General features: G+C 34.3%; 1 protein-coding gene and 1 pseudogene across 2 annotated transcripts; both read right to left on the minus strand.

Moving 5' to 3' along the window:
- Positions 1-3,534: 3,534 nt before the first annotated feature.
- LOC106303132 lies at positions 3,535-5,571 on the minus strand (annotated as a pseudogene).
- Positions 5,572-7,515: 1,944 nt separating this feature from the next.
- On the minus strand, positions 7,516-13,554 carry LOC106306289 (golgin candidate 6). 2 transcript variants are annotated; one of them, XM_013742851.1, is made up of 20 exons: positions 13,340-13,554; positions 13,181-13,220; positions 12,839-12,888; positions 12,567-12,694; positions 12,420-12,472; positions 11,864-12,010; positions 11,694-11,767; positions 11,554-11,623; positions 11,332-11,385; positions 11,134-11,229; positions 10,849-10,899; positions 10,681-10,767; positions 10,470-10,583; positions 10,310-10,381; positions 9,792-9,977; positions 9,597-9,700; positions 9,429-9,480; positions 9,287-9,352; positions 8,424-9,191; positions 7,516-8,267 (listed from the first exon to the last, which is right to left on the minus strand). In XM_013742851.1, the coding sequence occupies exons 2-20, from the start codon at positions 13,202-13,204 to the stop codon at positions 7,704-7,706; spliced, it is 2,760 nt and encodes a 919-aa protein (XP_013598305.1). In that variant the 5' UTR covers positions 13,205-13,220; positions 13,340-13,554; the 3' UTR covers positions 7,516-7,703. The 2 variants fall into 2 exon arrangements, with proteins under 2 accessions (XP_013598305.1, XP_013598306.1); XM_013742852.1 differs by having other exon boundaries at positions 7,704-8,267; positions 9,429-9,477.
- Between the last annotated feature and the right edge of the window lie 6,063 nt (positions 13,555-19,617).

Below are 19,617 nucleotides of genomic sequence, written 5' to 3' on the forward strand. Positions count from 1 at the left end.
AAATTCTTTGAACTTTTCAAAAGATTCAGACTTATGTTTCATTAGATACACATAACCGTATCTACTGAAGTCGTCAATAAATGTAATGAAGTACTGATAGATTCCTCTAGCATTTATCATTGGGCCGCATACATCAGTATGTACAAGTTCCAATAAGTCTTTGGCTCTTTCACTGTGTCCAGTAAAATGAACCTTACCCATTTTACCCAATAAATAAGATTCACATTTTTCATATGATTCATAATCAAATGAGCTCAAAAGTCCATCACTATGAAGCTTTTGAATGTGTTTCTTATTTATTTGGCCCAAACGACAATGCCAAAGAAAATATTGATTTGTGTCGTTAGACTTGAATCTTTTGGTACTGATATTATAGACAGGCACGCTTTGGTCTAGAATATAAAGTTCATTCTCTAATGGACCGCTACCATAAAAGATATCATTACGATCAAAACAACACTTGTTTTTTTTTTATCGAAAACTGAAATCCTTCCAAACCCAAACAAGGAATGGAAATAATATTCCTACTTATAGCAGGTACATGGTAGCAATTCTTAAGTTCTAAAACCAAGTCTGAAGGTAAAGACAAGTGAAATGTTCCCACGGCTAATGCGGCAACCCTTGCTCCATTTCCCAAGCGTAGGTCCACTTGTCCTTTCTCCAAAATTCTACTGTGGCTTAGGCCATTCATATTCGTACAAATATGAGCACCACAGCCGGTATCCAATACCCAAGAAGTAGAGCTAGAATTAGTAACATTTACTTCTATAACATTAATACCCCTAGACGATGTTTCAAAAGTCTTTTTTTTTTCAGATCTTCCAAGTAGGGTTTAAACTTTTGTTTGAGAACAATTCTCGGGTTTCGATACCATTGGAGTAAATTTGATCCATTCAATTTGTCCTTCTCAAGGGCATATTGAAATGAAAATGGGTTGTGAGGAGTTAACATTGCTTGAATAGAAGAATAGCAAATATTAATATGATGTTCATGAATTAGAGAAATCTCAACAATTAAGAAAACTCATATTATATTCAAAACAATTTCTTCAAATGAATATAATATCCAAGATCCATATTTCACTAAAATCCGAGTGAGCTTTGGCTCATCGCCCAAATGTTTAGCTATTTAGGTAAACAACACTTTGCTAATTATATCCAATATAATTCTTGGTTGTCAGACGACATCTTATGTCTTATCCAGCCTATGTCTCTAAGCCCAAAATCGTTTTGATAGCCTAGTCAAGTAAACCAGTCTTATATTCATATGGTAACCGTTACCATCTACCTCATTTATGTAATTGCAGACACCTTACTTTGGCAAGCCCATCTTATAACGAATTCTTAATTCATAGATCATAAGCGGTTTCTAGCAAAACATTACAACCACCTAATATTATATGATAACTTCTACTAGAGTTAGTACAATAGATTTCAGGACATTCCCAACACCAATGTGGATACATTAGAAATTTGGTAGTGTTTGTATTTGTAAAATTCAGGGAAAAAAAAAAGAAAAAAATTGCGGGCATAAAATCCTTACACAACCATATAACCAGATTCAAGTTATCTGGTTACAAAATCAGGGATCGAAACAAGGATGAAACTTAGACTTAAAAACGGATTAACAAAACGAGGTCGATATGTTTCTAGTGAGAGAGCTCGAGGTCGAATAGTAGTAGGTAAGTGTGTATGGGAATGAATGTGAAACCCCCTCTTCTCTCGTGCTCCTTCTCCTTTTTATACCCGTCTATGCTGTTTCACACCTCCGATATCTTCTCTTCCACTTGCTCATCCGATCGCTAAGATCTCGGAATTCTTTTCGCTTGCTTCCGCTCGAATGTCACAACCTCCTGAAATATCCATCGACCTCTGTCAACGAAATGGGAACAACCTCGATCCTTTATTCGGCATCTTTCTCTTTGAGGTCGAAGTCAAACGTAGCCACCATCAGCTTCGACCTCATGCGTACGAATCTTCGGGGCCGAGAACGAATGTGGGCCCAAGAGCAAAGTTACAAATAGTTAATTCACTTAATCTTTCAAGTGGTTGCTCGATTTTATCACTGATCTTTTGAATTAGTGTCTCTCACCTCCAACTCCTTTGCTCGAGACATTGCGAAGACTGTTACTAATGATGGCTCATTCCAGTCTTACCTAGCTTTGGGTGACCCAGCTTGGTTACATGATATTTCGTGCGGAGGCTTGTAGAGTCGTGTGATTTCCGCATGTGCCTCTGTGCTGCCTGTTAATGTATTTTTAGCCTTTCTGGCTTTATGCTTTCCATTGTTTCTCTGAGCAATTTGTACTTTTCTTTCTTTTTGATGTCTAGAAGATTTTTGGCTTAGGCTTGCTCATCTGCGAAATCCATATCATGTTAAGTTTTTAAGATGATTTAAACATAGGCAGAACCTCTATAAAATTAATTTCGCTGGTTGGACCGATTCAAAATTTGACACAAATCGATAAAATAATAAGATAATAATTTTTTAGAAAATTATTTGTAAATATATTGTCTCATTAAAGTTATAAATTAATAATTTATATGTTTACATATTTTATATAAGTAAGAACCTATTATTATTTGGTTTGTTCTATATTCACAATAGAATTATCTTTATATTTTCTTAACACTTAATATATTTTTTTGATGAGATTTAGTAATATTCTATCTAAAACCACATTTAAATTCTATGCAATATATATTATATACACCAAATAATATAGTAAAATTAATATAAATGTCAAATTTAAAAAAAATAACAATTAATATCTAGACACAAATTAAAAAAATTCTTATCTTAGAATAAATATGTGTTAAAACAAGAAAGCTTTTGTAAATTAATATCTCTATAAATTAATAAAATTTCAAAGTCCCAAAAATTTTAGCCATGACTCATAGTTGGTCAAAATTAAATATTTTGTAACTGTTATAAATCATGGACTGGATTGCCATTAACCAGACCCGGACCGAGACCGGCCCAATACCTAGAAGATGAAGAGATGGCCGAAGCCTAGAGAGAGGAGAGAGAGAGCCGACTTCATGAGAGAAAAATGCGGCCACAAAGCTTGGAGAAAAGGAAATCATTTCCTTTTCCTATTAGATGTAATCTTTCCATTATTATGTATTAGTAGTTTTCCTAATCCTACTATCTTTAGGATTTGGATACTTTCTATTTATCTTCATCTTGTAATCCTTATATAAAAGAACCCCTTGATCATTAATAACACAGAAATATTCAGTTTCTAAACTCTTCGTTTTACAACACGTTATCAGCACGATAGATTCCAAAATCCGTCACACATAAACCCTAAAAGAGGCGCTCCGAATATCGAACTCGGAACCTCTCGCACCCAAAGCGAGAATCATACCACTAGACCAGATTGAGCTCAGGGCCGGCCATGTCTTTGCCAATCGATTTATTATTGAGTGAATAGTCACAAATCGGTTCAACCTCACAGAAAAAAAAAAATCCTAAAACAGTAATGAAAAAGATGAGTTTCAAACTCGAATGTTACCAGCTCTTAAAGCTAAGCTAAGATTCATCGGCCCATGGAGGACGTAAAACAAAAGTACTAATTGAGGATGCTTCCTCTTCAGTACGTTGCAAACAGTACAAAGAACAATATAATCCTATTTCGGTAGTAAGAAAGAAGGGAGCTGCGCAACGACAGTGACAGCGGTTGCAAAGTGGTCTTGAAGATGTGTTGTTAACCATCAATTAAAGGTCGCCTTCGATCTTTCCTCCTGGTTTAGCGTACCTTATATCACCAAGCACACAGAAAACATGTAGAGTGACTCCACAGTCATAACAGGTGTAGAACCAGGTCTTTGGATTTGTTTCGCTTTCGCATATATCACACCAATACTTGCCGCTAGTTGCCTCTTCACCGTAACAAAGAGTGAGTGGATGATCATCATACCTGTGGAGACTTACAGTTAATGGTAGAGTGGCGCAACGAAAATCCAAATAAAAGTCGCATTGGATACAGCCAAGCTCGAGTTCACCACCCCGGTCTCAACCCTGGCATGCCTCCCTGTCACCATAGTAATCTTCTTCGAGGTAGAGTAAAGGATGTGGATGACTTCCATGGATCAAAGGCATAGTTATCGAACTGCATAGTAAATCATAGGTATCACTTCCATCAGTATACATGAATCCTTCACAGCAACGTAGACAACAAGCACAACAGAATCCTTCGTTATCCTTGTTGAGGAAAAGACTAAGAGGTTTTGGGCTTAGAAAATGTCGTTTCTTCTTGGGAAGATTAGCACAGGTTTCATGAAGGATGAAACTGCATTCTGAACAGTTGTAGAATGTGTCAGAGCCAATGGGACAAACACACCCTCCACACAAGATACTTTCCTCTATAGCAACACCGTCTTTGTTGAGGGTCATGTTATGTTCATGAGCGAAATGAGTGATTGTGTTGTCATAATTCCTCTTGAATGGCTCAATATCTTCGACTTCTTCAGGTATTCCATCAAGCTCTATCCCATCCCACACGCGTTTCCTTGTTGCGCATCTTGAATGAACAGTATAGTTAGGACATAAAGAGCAAGAATAAGCCCCATATGACCAATCAATATCTTTCAAACAAATCTCACATCTCCATTCTCCAGGACCAAGAGGATACTTGTAAGAAACTCGGTGATCATGCCGATTGATGTCAATAGCACGTGGTAAGCGAGCACATTCTTGATGAAAGAACATGAGATCACATTTAAAACAAACATAAGGAGATCGGTCGCCTTTCTCTCCACAACCATCACAAACGAAGGGCATCAATCTTGGGATGAGTGTGAGTGTATGGTCATGGACCTTCATATTTGAAAGAGCAGCTGGGATGACTTTATGCTGGCGATGGTGTTTAATGGCACAAACCATATCCAAGTTGAACTTACAAATATCACAATGGTAAAGAATGTTTCCAGTATCTTTCCCACATAGATGACATTTCAGATCAGTGTAGCCGGGAGCTCCTTCTGTGAGAAGCTTAAGAGAGTGTCTGGCATGACAAGAGTCAGTGATCTCTGTTGAGTCAAATACGGAGGCGCATTTCTCATGAACCATCATCCAACAACGAGGGCAACAATAGCCATATTTTCCGGGCTTGCCACAAACTTCGCACCGCATATAGTTACCAACATCAAGCATGAGTAGAGGATGATAGTGCCACGGCATATTCAGTTGGGATCCGGAGCATAAGGCATCAACCATGCAACCGATGTCCAAACTGAGATTACAAATGGAACAGTGATAAAGAAGACGCTTAGTTTTTTTACCGCAGATATGGCATTTCGGATCGGTGTGATCAGGAGCCCCCGTTGTGCGAAGTCTAACACAGTGTCCATCATGAGAAGGATGCTTGGTTGTCTCTAGTATGTTGAACACATAAATACATTTCGTGTGAACAAGAAAATTGCATTCATCGCAAGAGAAGCCATCTTGAAACGATAGATCGCGAGAGAGGCCATCACGATAGAATCGATCGCAAACATCGCAAGGTAAACCCTCAAGAAATGTACCTTTTCCTAAAGGATGCTCATGTCCTTCTAACTTCGAAGGCATGGTTGTCGCGGTTATTAGAAGTGGAAAGGATGCAAAATGATGGGGAAAATGTTTCGTGTAAAAATGGATCTATATCGATGTTCCTCTATATAACTAATCAATGGTATGTGTCCCTTTATGTATATGCGTTGGTACTGACGCGGCAAATCTATATTAACACAACTGGTGAGCTAGTAGTTGCCATTTGTTTAATTTACACAACTAGTGTCGTTTGTCCCGCTATGATTTGTCTTTCATTTGTCAGTTTTATTCGACTTCTTTTTTCTTTTCTCACCTCAACATGCAAGTTTTCTTCCATTTTTGAAGTCAACTAGTTTATTCTGTAATGATGTTCCTTTATATACTTCAATCAATGGTAACTTTGTTATATGCATTAATGGTTTTTGTTAAATGTATATGCGCTAAGACGCCACAAATCTATAATAAATAATACAACTGGTGGGCAAGTAGTTGCCATATGTTATTCACACACTAGTATAGTAGTATGATTGCCCCGCTAAGTTTTGTCTTTACGTTCTTATTTTTTTCCTTTCTGTTTCTTAAGTACCTCACCTCAACAGGCAAGTTTTCTTCCCTTTTAAAGTCAATTAACTTAATTATCACAAAATCATTACTAAAAGAAGAAAAAAAAATAGAGAGTTGATTTGATATTTATCAACCTAGATCACCGAGGACGGGTTGACATAAACTACCTACCTGACAGCACACACTGGGTAGCGGATGGTACGCACGAGATAAGTCATGGTGTCTATATGTAGTTAAATAAATATTTAACGTGAATTTTGTTTTCTAGTTAGATCTATATGCCTTTCTTGTTGGTAGATTTGGATTTAGAAATTAAAGTTTAATTTTGTCCAAAAAAAAAGAAATTAAAGTTTAAATAAATATAAAACAAAAAGTCTAAAAATGGACTTAGCAAAGTTACCTTACAGGAGCTAGCTTAACAGTGAATTCATGGTGTCCATACCACCAACACCATTCGAAGGTGAGAAGACTGGCTAAGTGTTGATATTTTGCGGTCACTAGGTCTGAACATGGACATTAATGTGATTCCTATTGATAACTAAGAAATAACTCTCACAACAAAGTTCTCCAGTCGAGTGTCAGGATGCTTTTAGCGTATTAATAGTAAGAATGCACCATGCATGTCTCCGCAATCTTTGTACGTGTTCCTGAGAACAGGTTGTGGCATCTTTCATTGCTCTTAGGTCAAAGCAAAAAAAAAAGCGAAAAAAGAAGAAAAAAAGACTTATACGAAATTCCTGTCGAAGATAAAGATGCAAATATAATATGATTATTTCATCCTCATCTAAAACGACACTGGAAGTGGCCGACTTATATATTTTATTAATTTTACTTTTACTATAAATATGTACGTTCACTTCTTTCATTTGATCAATTCATATATGAATGAAAAAGTGAGAGTTAACATCATCTCTTTCTCACTCACGTCAACCATCTTTCTCTTTTATTTTATACACACAAAATATATAAATATAAACACTACCTCACTTATATTACACAACAATTCCAATATTTATTAGTCATATTTTTGTACGAAAAAAACCAAAATGAGCATTTAATTTGAAATCAAGAAGTTTAATACTAAACTATTATCGCATGATTTTACTCTTCAACTAATAGTTGACTTGGTAAATTAGTGACAAAAAATATCACCGAAAATCACTTTTATCGTAGCCGGAAATCATCTTTTCTCATGTTCAATAGTCAGATAATTGATATAAAACTAACAAAAATCGTTTATGATTTAACAATGACTTTTTTGTTATTAATTTGTCAAATCAACTATTAGTTGGAGAATAAAATTATGCAAGCAATAGTTCAGTAGGATTTAAATGCTTATTTTCCACTACTTCTATCACAATCATTTTTTTAAAAGTGAATTGCAGCATAGTGATAGTAACAATATAAAAGGTTTCAAACAATCTTAACAAGTTGGACTTTAGATGATAAATTAAAAGTTTAAACTGAAGATTAAAATAAACATCAAATAAACCACACCCCAAGACTGTACAAAGTTCCACGTAGAGACGGATACGCACAAAGAAACCTGAGACTTTTGCTTTTATGAATACCTGATGAGAGTAGTGGATCGCTCTACCACAGCTTGTTTAATGGTCATCGTCGTCTTCATCAGATTCTCCTTGAGCTTCCGACTCGTCCCCAATATCCTCCAAAAGCTTATCAACATCAACTCCTAGCTCAATCAGTTTTGCCGTTAGCTTCTCCACTTTGCTCTCCTCTTGCCCCAAACACACTAACAAGTCGTTCAGCTCGTCTTCGCTCTCTTTCTGAGCTTCCTTTCTCACTTCCTCCTTAATCGCTTCTATATCAGGAAACTCCATGGGATCTTCTCCTCCTTTCAACGATTTCACCTCCTTCTCGAGATGGTAATTCGCTTGCTCCAAACTGTTGTATGCGTCCGACAGCCCTTTTAGGTCTGATTCAAGTTTCGCAGCCATGTTCTTGTAATCTGATGCCTCGGACTCCAACTTGGCTTTCTCGGCTTTAACTGTCTCTAAACGCTGAGACGCTTCTTGGAGTTCTCGCCTGATGCTTTCCATCTGAACCTTCTCCATTACGGTACTTGATCTTTGCACTGATCCTTGAGATTCCTCATTCTTCCCAGAGCTGGCTAGGTCTTCTGCCAAAGCAGCGTTACGAGCAAGAAGGTTCTGGATAACACAGAGGTGGTAAGGACAACAACAAGCTCTTAACCTCTCATCATTTTAAATTTCATGTTACTTGTGAGTGAAGACTCAAGATTTTTCTTCTATCAATTGCAATCAAACAACTAAATTGTATACAAGAGTTCAACAAGAAGCATGTACCTGAATCTCCGAGCATTGTTTCTCTATAAAGGCTTTCAAGCGGTTGATGTAGGCTTTCTCATTTTCACCGCTCCTCTGCTCCAAATCCGCCGGAACTACAGCCACCTCACTTTTTGGCCGACTATACACGTCCACGATTCTCTCTCTAATCTTACCTTCAAGGCTCTTCACTAAGCCTGTGAAGCTAGGATCAAACAACGATATGAGCATTGGGTGATCCTCATTCCCCTTATCCATCGCCTTCGCCGCGCCCGCATCCTCAATCTCAGCTTCACTGGGCGTGGCTGTTCTTGTCAACGGTTTATGACCCTCCCGAGGTGCCTCGGAGGAAGAGAAGAGGAAGCTGCTCTGCATCTCTTCGAACTTCGAGAAGTATGTTGTGAGACCCATCTTCTGGCTCACAGCATCAACTACAGAAAAAGCATCTTTACCGTTCTCATTTGATTTATTGTAGATGACGCATTCTCCCAGTAGAATAGACGCCAAGCCCCTTGTGCAAACTGTTGCAGCTGGGTTTGCCACCAGCTCGAGCAGATACGTTAGGTGGTGGCGTGAATCTAGAAAGCACTGAACTGCAGCTGGGCAGTCAACAGTCCATGTGACGAGCAGTTTTAATATGATCTGTTGAATGTATGATTTCCCCAACGTGCTTGACTTATCTTTGCTTTTCATGGAAGACGCAACCGCCAGGTATCTGACAATCCTCTGAAAGAGAGTCTCTGGAGTTCCCATGGAAGGTACATGTGATTCAAGTACTATTTTCAAAGCCTGTTGGGTTTCCAAAACAGTTAGCCAACGGAGGGACAAAAAGTTCGGTGTGCAGAACCTATGGTATAAAACTATGGTGGGATTGAAGTCTTTACCTTTTCCTTGCACTGAATGTTGTCCTTTAAAACATGAGAAAGAATGCTCGCAGCTCTGCAACATGTCTGTTTGAAACACATAGATTAAGTTCCGAAAGACACGTCCAAATTAACATTCAACAGAGAGACAGAAAAAGTTTACCTCAAGATCACCATCTGTTTCGCCTGAACAAATGCCTCGTAATAACATACTGCTACAAACACAAACTTCCAATGAGTTTCGATACAAGAGAATTAGCTCAAAATCTATGAGAATTTTTTTAAAAAGCAAAACTGTGAAAGCGACAGGAGAAAGGAAAGAAGTTGACACCTTCCAAATGATATGTTAACATCATCTTCTAGAGGATCTCGGGTGGTGGGATGTGGTTGGGGTATTAAAGTCGAAGCTAGCATTGTTTGACCCTCCCGATTTTTCTGGAAACGTTTAGAGAATGTGGTTATGAAATAATGATAATAATCTGTAAGCTCACATAAGACTATTATATATAGCACAAAAGTTCCAAACCTCACAGAAGGTCTTGAAAACATAATCAGCTGCAACGAACTCTTGAATACTAGACGTCTGCAAGATGATCCGGAGAATAGAATTGAGTGCAGGTTCTACTTGCCGGTCTTCACCAAGAACTTTGCTAGCAAGGATATCACGGTTCTTGGGATGTCCATCAACCAGATCTCCAATGCATTTAAATGTCTAGCAGCAAAGTATCACAAAGTAAAAGACCTATTAGAAACTTTAGCTTAAAGTAACAATAAAAAAAAACAGCTATGAGAAAACTTGGACTTCAGCCCACTGCTTAGCAATTCCCTTGATAATACATTAACAATCTTTCGAAAAAAAATTATAACAATATCAGTTCCATGGTCATCCTCGAAACAAGGTTCAACAGTAAAATTATAGAATCTAAACGGAAGTATTCGAATTATTGTCAGTTGCACAAATACTAGAGAACGGAATTTGAAAAATAACAAGAGAAGGGAGAGAGACGAAAGGACAAAGAATTTGACTAAAGAAGATTTCCTTACCATGCAGCGAACAGCAACAGGCGCCCATTGGCTTTCAACACCCAACATCAGTAGGTAATCTAGCAGTTTTTTCTGTTAATGTACCAAATACGATATAATAAGAAACATATTTGATTCGGTCAAGAATGAGGAACCACAACATTTGTATATCTAAACAAACCTGAACTAAAACCGTTCTATTTGCCAGCTTGTTTGAATCTTTGCCAGGGTCAGTATCTGCACCTCCCATGATCAGCATATTGATTGTCTCCAGTGCACTAAGTAGATTAACAGTCTACTGGGATTTTGTTCATTCAAAAGGACAAAGATTAACGAATTTGCACGAGCTAGTAGAATCAATCAAAAAGGGGAGAATCACTCGATAATCTAACCTTTTGCTGGGTGAATTTATATGTGATCCCTCGAAGTTTTAGAACTGAAATGATCGGTTCAAAACCCATGGTCTCCCATAGTAGTATCTGTACAGTGTCAAATATAAGCCTATGTCAGACTTAATAAAGGAATCAGAAAAATCAAGAACAGAAACAGTGTTTCGAGACCTGGTTTGATGAACTGCTGCGGAGAAGATTGTTCAGCAACTCCAGACAGTCCTGTAAAGAAAGAACATTATTAGTTCAAATGCTTGGACAAGGGATTTGAACTTACGGATAAGGAGGCAATCCTAATGCATTAGAAATGCTTGCAAAAAAATTCAGGAAGACACATAGGGGACTGCAAGTGCCAATAATTTTAGTCCTAAATCAAAGATGTAGCTCCATTTTTCTTTTCAAATGCAAAACTCTGAACAGAATGAAAGTGCTATTAAGAAAATAGCTACTAGTCACCTGCACAACCACATCTCCATCTGACCCTCCTTCCTCCTTGATGATGCTAAAGATCTTTTCAAATGCACCTTCAAAGACTACAATTTTTTGGATCTCCTACAAGTAGTTAATCATTAAATGAGATCTATCAGATTTAACATGTAATTCAACTCGATGCACCAGAAAGAAGCAGTTACAAATATAAGCAGGTGATCTCACCTCTGCCTCACGCGTCAAGTGCGTAAGAAGCAACAAAGCCTCGTTCCGGATTACCTGTAGAGCAAACACCAAAAAAATAAGTTTACGAAATATGATATTCATCATCCCAAGTTCACCACCTACACAACCTCCTATTTGAGTTTACCTGAAGGATAAATATACCAGACTCTTACATAAACCAACAACAACATTAAATATATACAAGATATAGTTAATTGTTACCTCCCTATCCATTAGCATATCCATGAGTCGAGTTATGCCGCGAGGAGTGCTTAGAATAGCCTCCTGCAACCTGAAGAGATAGTCAGCAAAAATTTATACAGCATAAAGATAGAAGGATGGCACACAAAGAGAATATATACCTGTTTTGAGAATTCATAAGAAGAGCTGTCAAAATCTGAAGAGTGTAATACCGAACATAAAAATCTTCTTCCTCCTGCCATACCACAGGGACAACAAACCATATGACACGATGCACGCATAAATATTAACAAAACAGAAGGAAAAAATCAAAAATAGAGTAAACACTCACCAGCAAACTCAAAAGAAGAGTGATATTTTCAGCTTCACGGGAGAGCAAATCGGAATTCATAAGAGCTGCATGAGCTTCAGTTTTCTGTGCCCTTGCATGATCGATTGGCGTCAGAGCGCCAAGAAGAGTTTCTAAGGCACCTCGAACCTGGACAGACAACAAAAGTAAGTTAAAGCATGGCATAGCACAGTCAGATCAACAAGAAGCTCGATAACAAACTCTGGATTGTCCCAGGGAAAAAGAAAAGACATATATACAAGTGAAAATTTCATAGTAAAGACTCATGCTAATATAATGAAATCTTTAAAACGTTTCCTTGTTTCCACCTCCTTTCCTATTGATTTTCCCCTGGACTGATGGACCTACGCTATTCTACTATCCCAAAACTACTTTTTGAAAAAAGGAAAATCAGTATTTTTCAAACTGTGCTCCAACCAATATTGCCACATTTTCCATAAAGTGAAGGAAAGAGGGTCCGCAATGAAATAAGGACAAACAGCAATCTGCACAGCCTAAGCAAGAAACAAAAGACAGATTGAAAAGGAAGATGCAGTACCATTTCAACATCATCCCGTTGGTCCTTTAGGATGCCTACTATCACAGGAAATCCTGAAATTACAGCATGTCAATTTGTAATTCTAGATTTGAGCTCACAATCAGTCAGACGAATATCAGCAAAAACAAAAAAAGGAAAGACACTTACCGGAAGCCCCGAAAGCTAATTGAGCAGCATTACTTTCAGCAACAACAGACTGAAGTTCTACAATAGCATTTCTCCTATCGTCAGGCAAGGTACCGTTACTTATGCGATCCAGCAGGCGTTGAATGTAACTACACCAAACAAAGAAAATCCAATCCTCATTCAAATCAAATTGACAATACAGACAGGCCCATGACAGAGATGATTCCCGCATTAGATAAAAGAACTTGTTGTATTCTTCCTACTCGTATTAGATTAAAGAGAAGCCACTGTACCTGTCTTCATTTGAAGATGGATTGTCTCCAAAAACAAGCCCAACAACCCCCTGTACAAGAGCTCAGAACAAGTTAACACCAAAACAAATATCTGATGCTGCTGATAAAGTAGCATAAAAAAACATGTTATGAAGCTCTCTTGCAGCCTTCGTGATTAGTACACACACTAACAGTCACTCTCTCCCACACCAAAATCATATCGAAAGTGACACCACCAAGCCAATGCAAAACAAGACTATTCAATAAGTGTACCGCGATTAGAAAACCAAGAACCAGAAGAAACACATGCAATTCAACATGGATTCGATTCGCCAGAGATTTAAACAATTAGAAAAGAATCACCTTATAACGGGATGCCAAATCCATTGTCTCGATTAAGCACCTGAAACAGCAGAAATTGATAAATTTCAACAAAAGAGAAGCAGCAACAACGCACAATAATGGAGAAAGCAGACTACAAAACCCTAGAAACTGACAATGGACGAGCTTCGGACAGCTTACAGGCTATGGTCGTACGGACAGGATCAGACAAGGAAAGACGAATCCTCTCCAATCAGTGAAACAGCAACAGATCGCGCCGATCTTCTCTCCCTCTCTCAGCTCCCTTCTGCTTTCACCACCTGACCGATCTGTTCAAGCAAAGTCAGAAAACTAATAAACCGTCCGATCGTCGCGATTTGAGATTTAATTTTCTCTATAATTGGGGGAAGAGGAAGGTAGATGGATGTACTGTACTCCCGGCCGCACCAAATTCTAGCTCCTAGATTAGAGGATGCTCAAATATGGGCCTATTTAAGTTCAATGGGCTTATGTTCCTATTGTTCAACTACCTTGGCAATACTATCAATTTAGCTAGCAGCCTCGTACATAAGATAAATATTTGTTTTGGTCATATGATAACAGGGCCCGGCCTGAATAGAGGCAGGTAAAGCATTTGCTTTAGGGCCGGACTATAATTATTAATTTTAGGGGCCAAAAGATCCATAATGTGGTCTTTGGTCTAGTGGAACTGATGCATTATATTATCTAATGGGGACCGGGGTTCGAATCTCCTCTCTACACTTTTCAGTGTTTTTCATGTTTTTTTCAAAAGTAAGGGGCCAAAAAAAATATTTTGCTTCTGGGCCGGTAATTCTCAGGCCCGGCCCTGTATGATAATGGAATAATTAATGGATTATATTTAAACTAATTATAGAGTAATGATGTCATCTTTATCTAATGCGGGAATCATCTCTATCATATACTATTTTACTGAATTTACTCTTTTTTTTAAATAGTCATTTGGCATTTTTGTGAATTAATTATCAACATTTAGGGTATATGTATGTATAAATCTATTAATTAATAACGAAATAAATGAGTCGTGTTTATGAGTATTACGAAAAACACGTGTTTCAGAGGTTAAATGTTGCATACATCTAACTTAAATCTCGAGCTCGTGAATTAGACATCCACGTTGGAAAAGAACATGTTAAATAGTGGTGGATAATGTAAATTGGTTCAAACGTTATTGTTTTGACTCATTGTTATTTTAGTCGCCTAAACTCGTCTCCAAACAATTCCCACCCCACGTAACTATTCAAATATAAGCGCCACTTATAGAGTTGACATATTAAAAAATTTAAATGTGAAAATACGTCACTCAACTAGCTAGCTAGCATGGTCAATACAATTCGATGGTCGGACAACAAGATTTGAGTTGAACCAATCAATAAAAGATGGAGTTAAATTATGCCTCGTTTACTTGAATATAATTAAATCAAAACAGAGTAGTTTATATATGACAATGATCGATTCATTAACACGTCGTTAGCAATGGAGGCTCGGAAGAGAAAAAGGAATCCTAATTTGAAACTTGTGTTTACCTTTGGCACGTAAACTCTATCTCTATGATCCAGATGCGACATTTTATTCGTAATCAGTCGATAGGACGGGTGTTTTTGGTGGTCGGACCTAGACAATGGATCACGTCATTTAAATTTGTGTATCTATTTGATTCATCGGGTATGTATTATAATACTTTCAACCCTCATATTTAAATCTGAAATAAACGTATTTGAACTGTCTATGCAAATTATATTTGTTTACTAGGTGATTCTCATGCACGAATATAAATATCAGCAAAACAATTCTATTATAATAATTAGTTAATAGTTTATTTTCAATTATATTGTGATTTGTATGTATGATTATTATAAATAATGTTTAATTTATTTAATTAGAGATTTGATTTTGGATATATAATATCTCACGGGTGTATCCACATGTAATGATGTTGGGCTAGCGGGCACCCTTTAAATTAGAAAAATTTGATTTTTTACGCCTTTATCATTAAGATTCAATAACTCAAATGGTTAAAATATAAAGAAAAGGTAAATCATTATTTGAATTTAAGAAAAAAATATTTTGCGAAATATTAATGAACTAGGTGATTTCCCGTGCTCATGCACGTATATAAATATTTCTAAAGTAAATATATTATAATAATTAATCTCTATTTACTTTTAATTTTAAATTAATTTATAATTTGTATACATCATTTATATTAAAAATATTACATCTATACATATGATTTTATATATGTTATATTTAATCGGTTTTATTGTTTTACAGTCGATTTAGTTATCATTTGGGTTAATTGGATTGCATCTTTAAATTCAACTTTAATATTTTATATTCTAAATATATCAAAAATTTGTTAATCTCTTATTTGCATTTAGATGGTTGTTTGTCTTAGATATGTAAATATATTTTATGAAGATTATGTCTAACTTAAGATATATTGTGTTTAGAATGGAATAAAAAAAATAATCTAAAGTGTATGATTCCAAATTACATAAATTAATATAACAATAATATTATGAAGTCTCATGCATATATATAAATTTTACAAAAGAACTAAATTATAACAGTTGGTTAATATTTCATTTTCATTTTTAATATGTTTTTAGTTGTCCTATGAATTATATTTATAAAATAAATTATTATTCTTATCGTAGTTAAATCTATGATTTTAGATATAAATTGGATTGAGTCACTCATGTTGTGATTATATTGAGTTATATATATTTTTTCAAATTCAAAATGAAGTATAATTATTTTTATTATAATTAAGTCAAATAAAATCAATTTTATTTATCGTTTAAATGTGCATGTATTTTCATAATATTTATCAAATTATATGTTGATGTTTTTTTAAAAAATATTAGAAAATAAAGTGATGATCAATAGGAAGTTACATGCATATGTAGCTGATACATTTTTAGAAGTTCATGAACACATATCAATATTTACAATAATTAAAATATTTTATAAATTTTAAATAACTTTATGCCTTTGATTTATTGAATGAAAACTGAAATTTATTTTAAATAATCTTAAAATAAGAATTCAGATTTGCTTTGGTATTTTGATTATGGTTCTATTAAGTTTCACAAACATAAAAACATAAATTTAAAAGCACATTTAATATTAAGAAAATAAATAACTTTAAAATGATAAAATATAATATATCTACCTCAATAATTAAACTATTTTGTAACTTGATCAAACGATTTTTATTTTTAAAATTTATTTTTAGTTTTTAATATCTATTAAAAATAAGCAGTAACCAAAATTGTGATTGTATTTGAAAATAATATTGTATAAATAAAATATAATTTATCGATATTTTTTTGCTGTAATTGAAAGATATAGTCAACTAAATATATAAAAATAAAAATAAACATTTCAATAATACTAATTATAAAGTATTTTTAGTCAATTAAACATATATCAGTTTATGTTACTTAATTATTTTGTGTAATCATCTAAGAAAATAGATAAATATATAAAAATATTTCTATTACTTTTATTTTTTTTTGTATTGTTTAAAATTATATTTTAAAAGAAATAATATTTTTTTTTCTAATATCAAGATTATCTATGTAAATTTTTCTTAATGAAATCACATTATATACAAATTTATATTTTTCATCTAATAAAATATATATGTATATAGATAAAGTATTTTATTACTTCAAAAGAATATTTTATGTTATTTAAAAATATTTTTTAAATGCAATATTACTATTTTGTGAATTTTCCATTTTTATGAAATCATATTATATATACATATATTTTCGTTTTTCAATTCGTTTTTTTTACTTTATAAAAAATTTCCTATTTATAATATGTTTATGATTTTTGGAAAATTTTAGAAAGGAAACTAAATAAATAAATAATAGTATTTTAAATGTAATATTTTTAATTCATTTAGGATTTCAGTGTAATCAACCATCGTGAGAGTTAACGTGAGCGCGACACATAGGAAACTGACTTCTCAAATAATATTATAGAGATCTTGGCTGTTTATGGTGGTTGGTGTATTGATGACAATGAAAATATTGTAAATACTTGAGGAATATGCGTATGGTAGAGTAAAATGCTAATTTTTGGAAAAAAAAATAAATAAAAATAATGACATTTTCATCTGAAGTTTTGGGGAGTGAATATGGCAAATGAAAGTTACAAGAAAATCATGTGTTAGATTTATGTTTGATTTTGAGTTATAAGTCATTTTTGCAACAAGTCCATGCATCTTTGTAGTATTAATTCTAAAAAAATTAAGCTCATTGAAAATATATTGGTTTATGTTACTGAGATCGATTTTAATCATATGAGAAAATAGTTTGCTATATATAAAATAATTTTATTACTTTATATATATATATATATATATAGTTATTTAAAATTATGTTTCAAAGGAAATATGTTATATTTTAATATCAACATTTTTTTTTGTGAACTTTCCTTTTTATGATTTTCGTTTTAAAAATAATAATTGTTTCTTTTAATAAATGTTTTCTTTTATCATATTAGTATGTTATTTGGAAATAATATAAAAAGTTAAAAGTTTTAAAAAATAGATAAGACAATTAGTTTATATTTTTAATTCATTAAAAGTATCACCGTAATCAACCATTGTGAGAGTTAACGTGAGCTCGACACGTAGGAAATTGATTTCTCAAATAATATTTATAGAGATTGACGATTTGACAACCGACAATACTACATGCTTATGATGATCTACGCCTAACTGCATCACCTGAGCCGTCCTATGAAGATCCACGCCTGACTGGATTTACTTGCACCATGTTGAAGATCTCTCGTAAGCCTTTCTTCTGTAGTCTGCAGTAATAAATCACTTTCTCCGGGACTTGAAACCTGGATTTCCTGTATTCTGCAATAAATTGCACAGTCTGAGATTCGAACCCCAGATCTAGTGTAGAAGCTTTTAAACCTTAACTATTAGGCTAGGGTGCTTCCACATAAACTGGTATCTACATATAATTGATTTGTATTTTTTATTTGCTTAGGTAATTTTTAAAATTACTTCCACGTTCAGTTTATGCATTATACAAAATCACTAAAAATAAACTCTACAATTTTCTGATTAATAAATATATTCACAAATTGATAACTTTCAATACATAATCTATTCTGAAACTAAATGTTTTATTTTTTTTTCTTTTTTTTTGATAACCGTTGAGATCTCGAAGATTTTTTAGGTCCAAAGACTAATCTCACGAGTACAACTTTTGAGGGAAAAATGTTTTAGCTTGTTAAAACATGAGTGCAAGGCCAATTCAGCTTCCACATACAATAGGAAAGCTCAAAAGCTTTGATACTTTTATTGACGCCAACCGTTGTCACCGAAACAATGGTAACAAAAACAATCACAACTAATGTTGAAACGGGAATAAAAGAATATGCTTTGAAAGTGAAGTCTCCAAATAAATCCAATATTAGTGGTATACATCTATGGGGAGGAGGCATGTTCATCGCACGTCTTCAAAACTCTTTATTATTTATTAATCAAAACCAAAAGATACAATTTCAAAATAATAAAATAGAGAGTTACATCATCCACATACATGTGTGCATGTGTATACATGTAATTGGATTATTAGATTGATTCCATGCTTCATTTCATTAGGTCATAAGCGACGATAAGATGGCACATGTCGTTTGCACATATTCAACTTTAATTAAGAACTGATACCACACAAATATGTGTGAAGTTCAGTTTGGTGGCTTTTCATATTCGTATCCTCGTCTACATAATGACAAGATCCGTTTAGTTACATCAATTAATCAATTGTTAATTCTATGCAAGATAAGTTAATCTGTTCTTACATCTATACTATTAAAGCAGGATCCTATTGTCATAATTACCTTAGGGGCATGTTTTCTTCACTAACATTGCATGTTTCATTAAGGGCAATTAAGTAATATTAATAACAAATCTATATTGGGTCATTATTTTTGGATCCAGCCCAAATCAAATCTCTCTTGGGCCATTTAGGCCTATTAAAAAATCAGATTCAATTCTCACCTTTTTTTTTTCCTTTGGACCATTGAGTCCAAGTTCAAATAATTTTTTTCAACTATTCTTAATTATTATTTTTTTCTTTTCTTAATATAATTTAAGCATTCATAAAAATAATTGAATTTTTTTATTTGTAAATAGTTAGGTGTGTTTGTTGTGAACGTTATACTGTTATTTGTAATATTAAAACTGAAACTTTTTTGTGACGAACATATAATGTTAAAACATTGTCATAATTACCTTAGGGGCATGTTTCCTTCACTAACATTGCATGTTTCATTAAGGGCAATTAAGTAATATTAATAACAAATCTATATTGGGTCATTATTTTTGGATCCAGCCCAAATCAAATCTCTCTTGGGCCATTTAGGCCTATTAAAAAATCAGATTCAATTCTCACCTTTTTTTT

This window comes from Brassica oleracea, chromosome C7 (assembly GCF_000695525.1).
Source record: "Brassica oleracea var. oleracea cultivar TO1000 chromosome C7, BOL, whole genome shotgun sequence".
NCBI classification, from domain to species: domain Eukaryota; kingdom Viridiplantae; phylum Streptophyta; class Magnoliopsida; order Brassicales; family Brassicaceae; genus Brassica; species Brassica oleracea.

Excerpts from the sequence above, each read along its gene's own strand:
- LOC106306289 (XM_013742851.1), bottom strand. The coding sequence starts at position 13,204 with ATGGATTTGGCATCCCGTTATAAG. Across the intron at positions 12,695-12,838 it reads CCATCTTCAAATGAAGACAG|TTACATTCAACGCCTGCTGG; the intron begins GTACAGTGGCTT and ends TGTTTGGTGTAG. Across the intron at positions 9,192-9,286 it reads ACATTCAGTGCAAGGAAAAG|GCTTTGAAAATAGTACTTGA; the intron begins GTAAAGACTTCA and ends GAAACCCAACAG.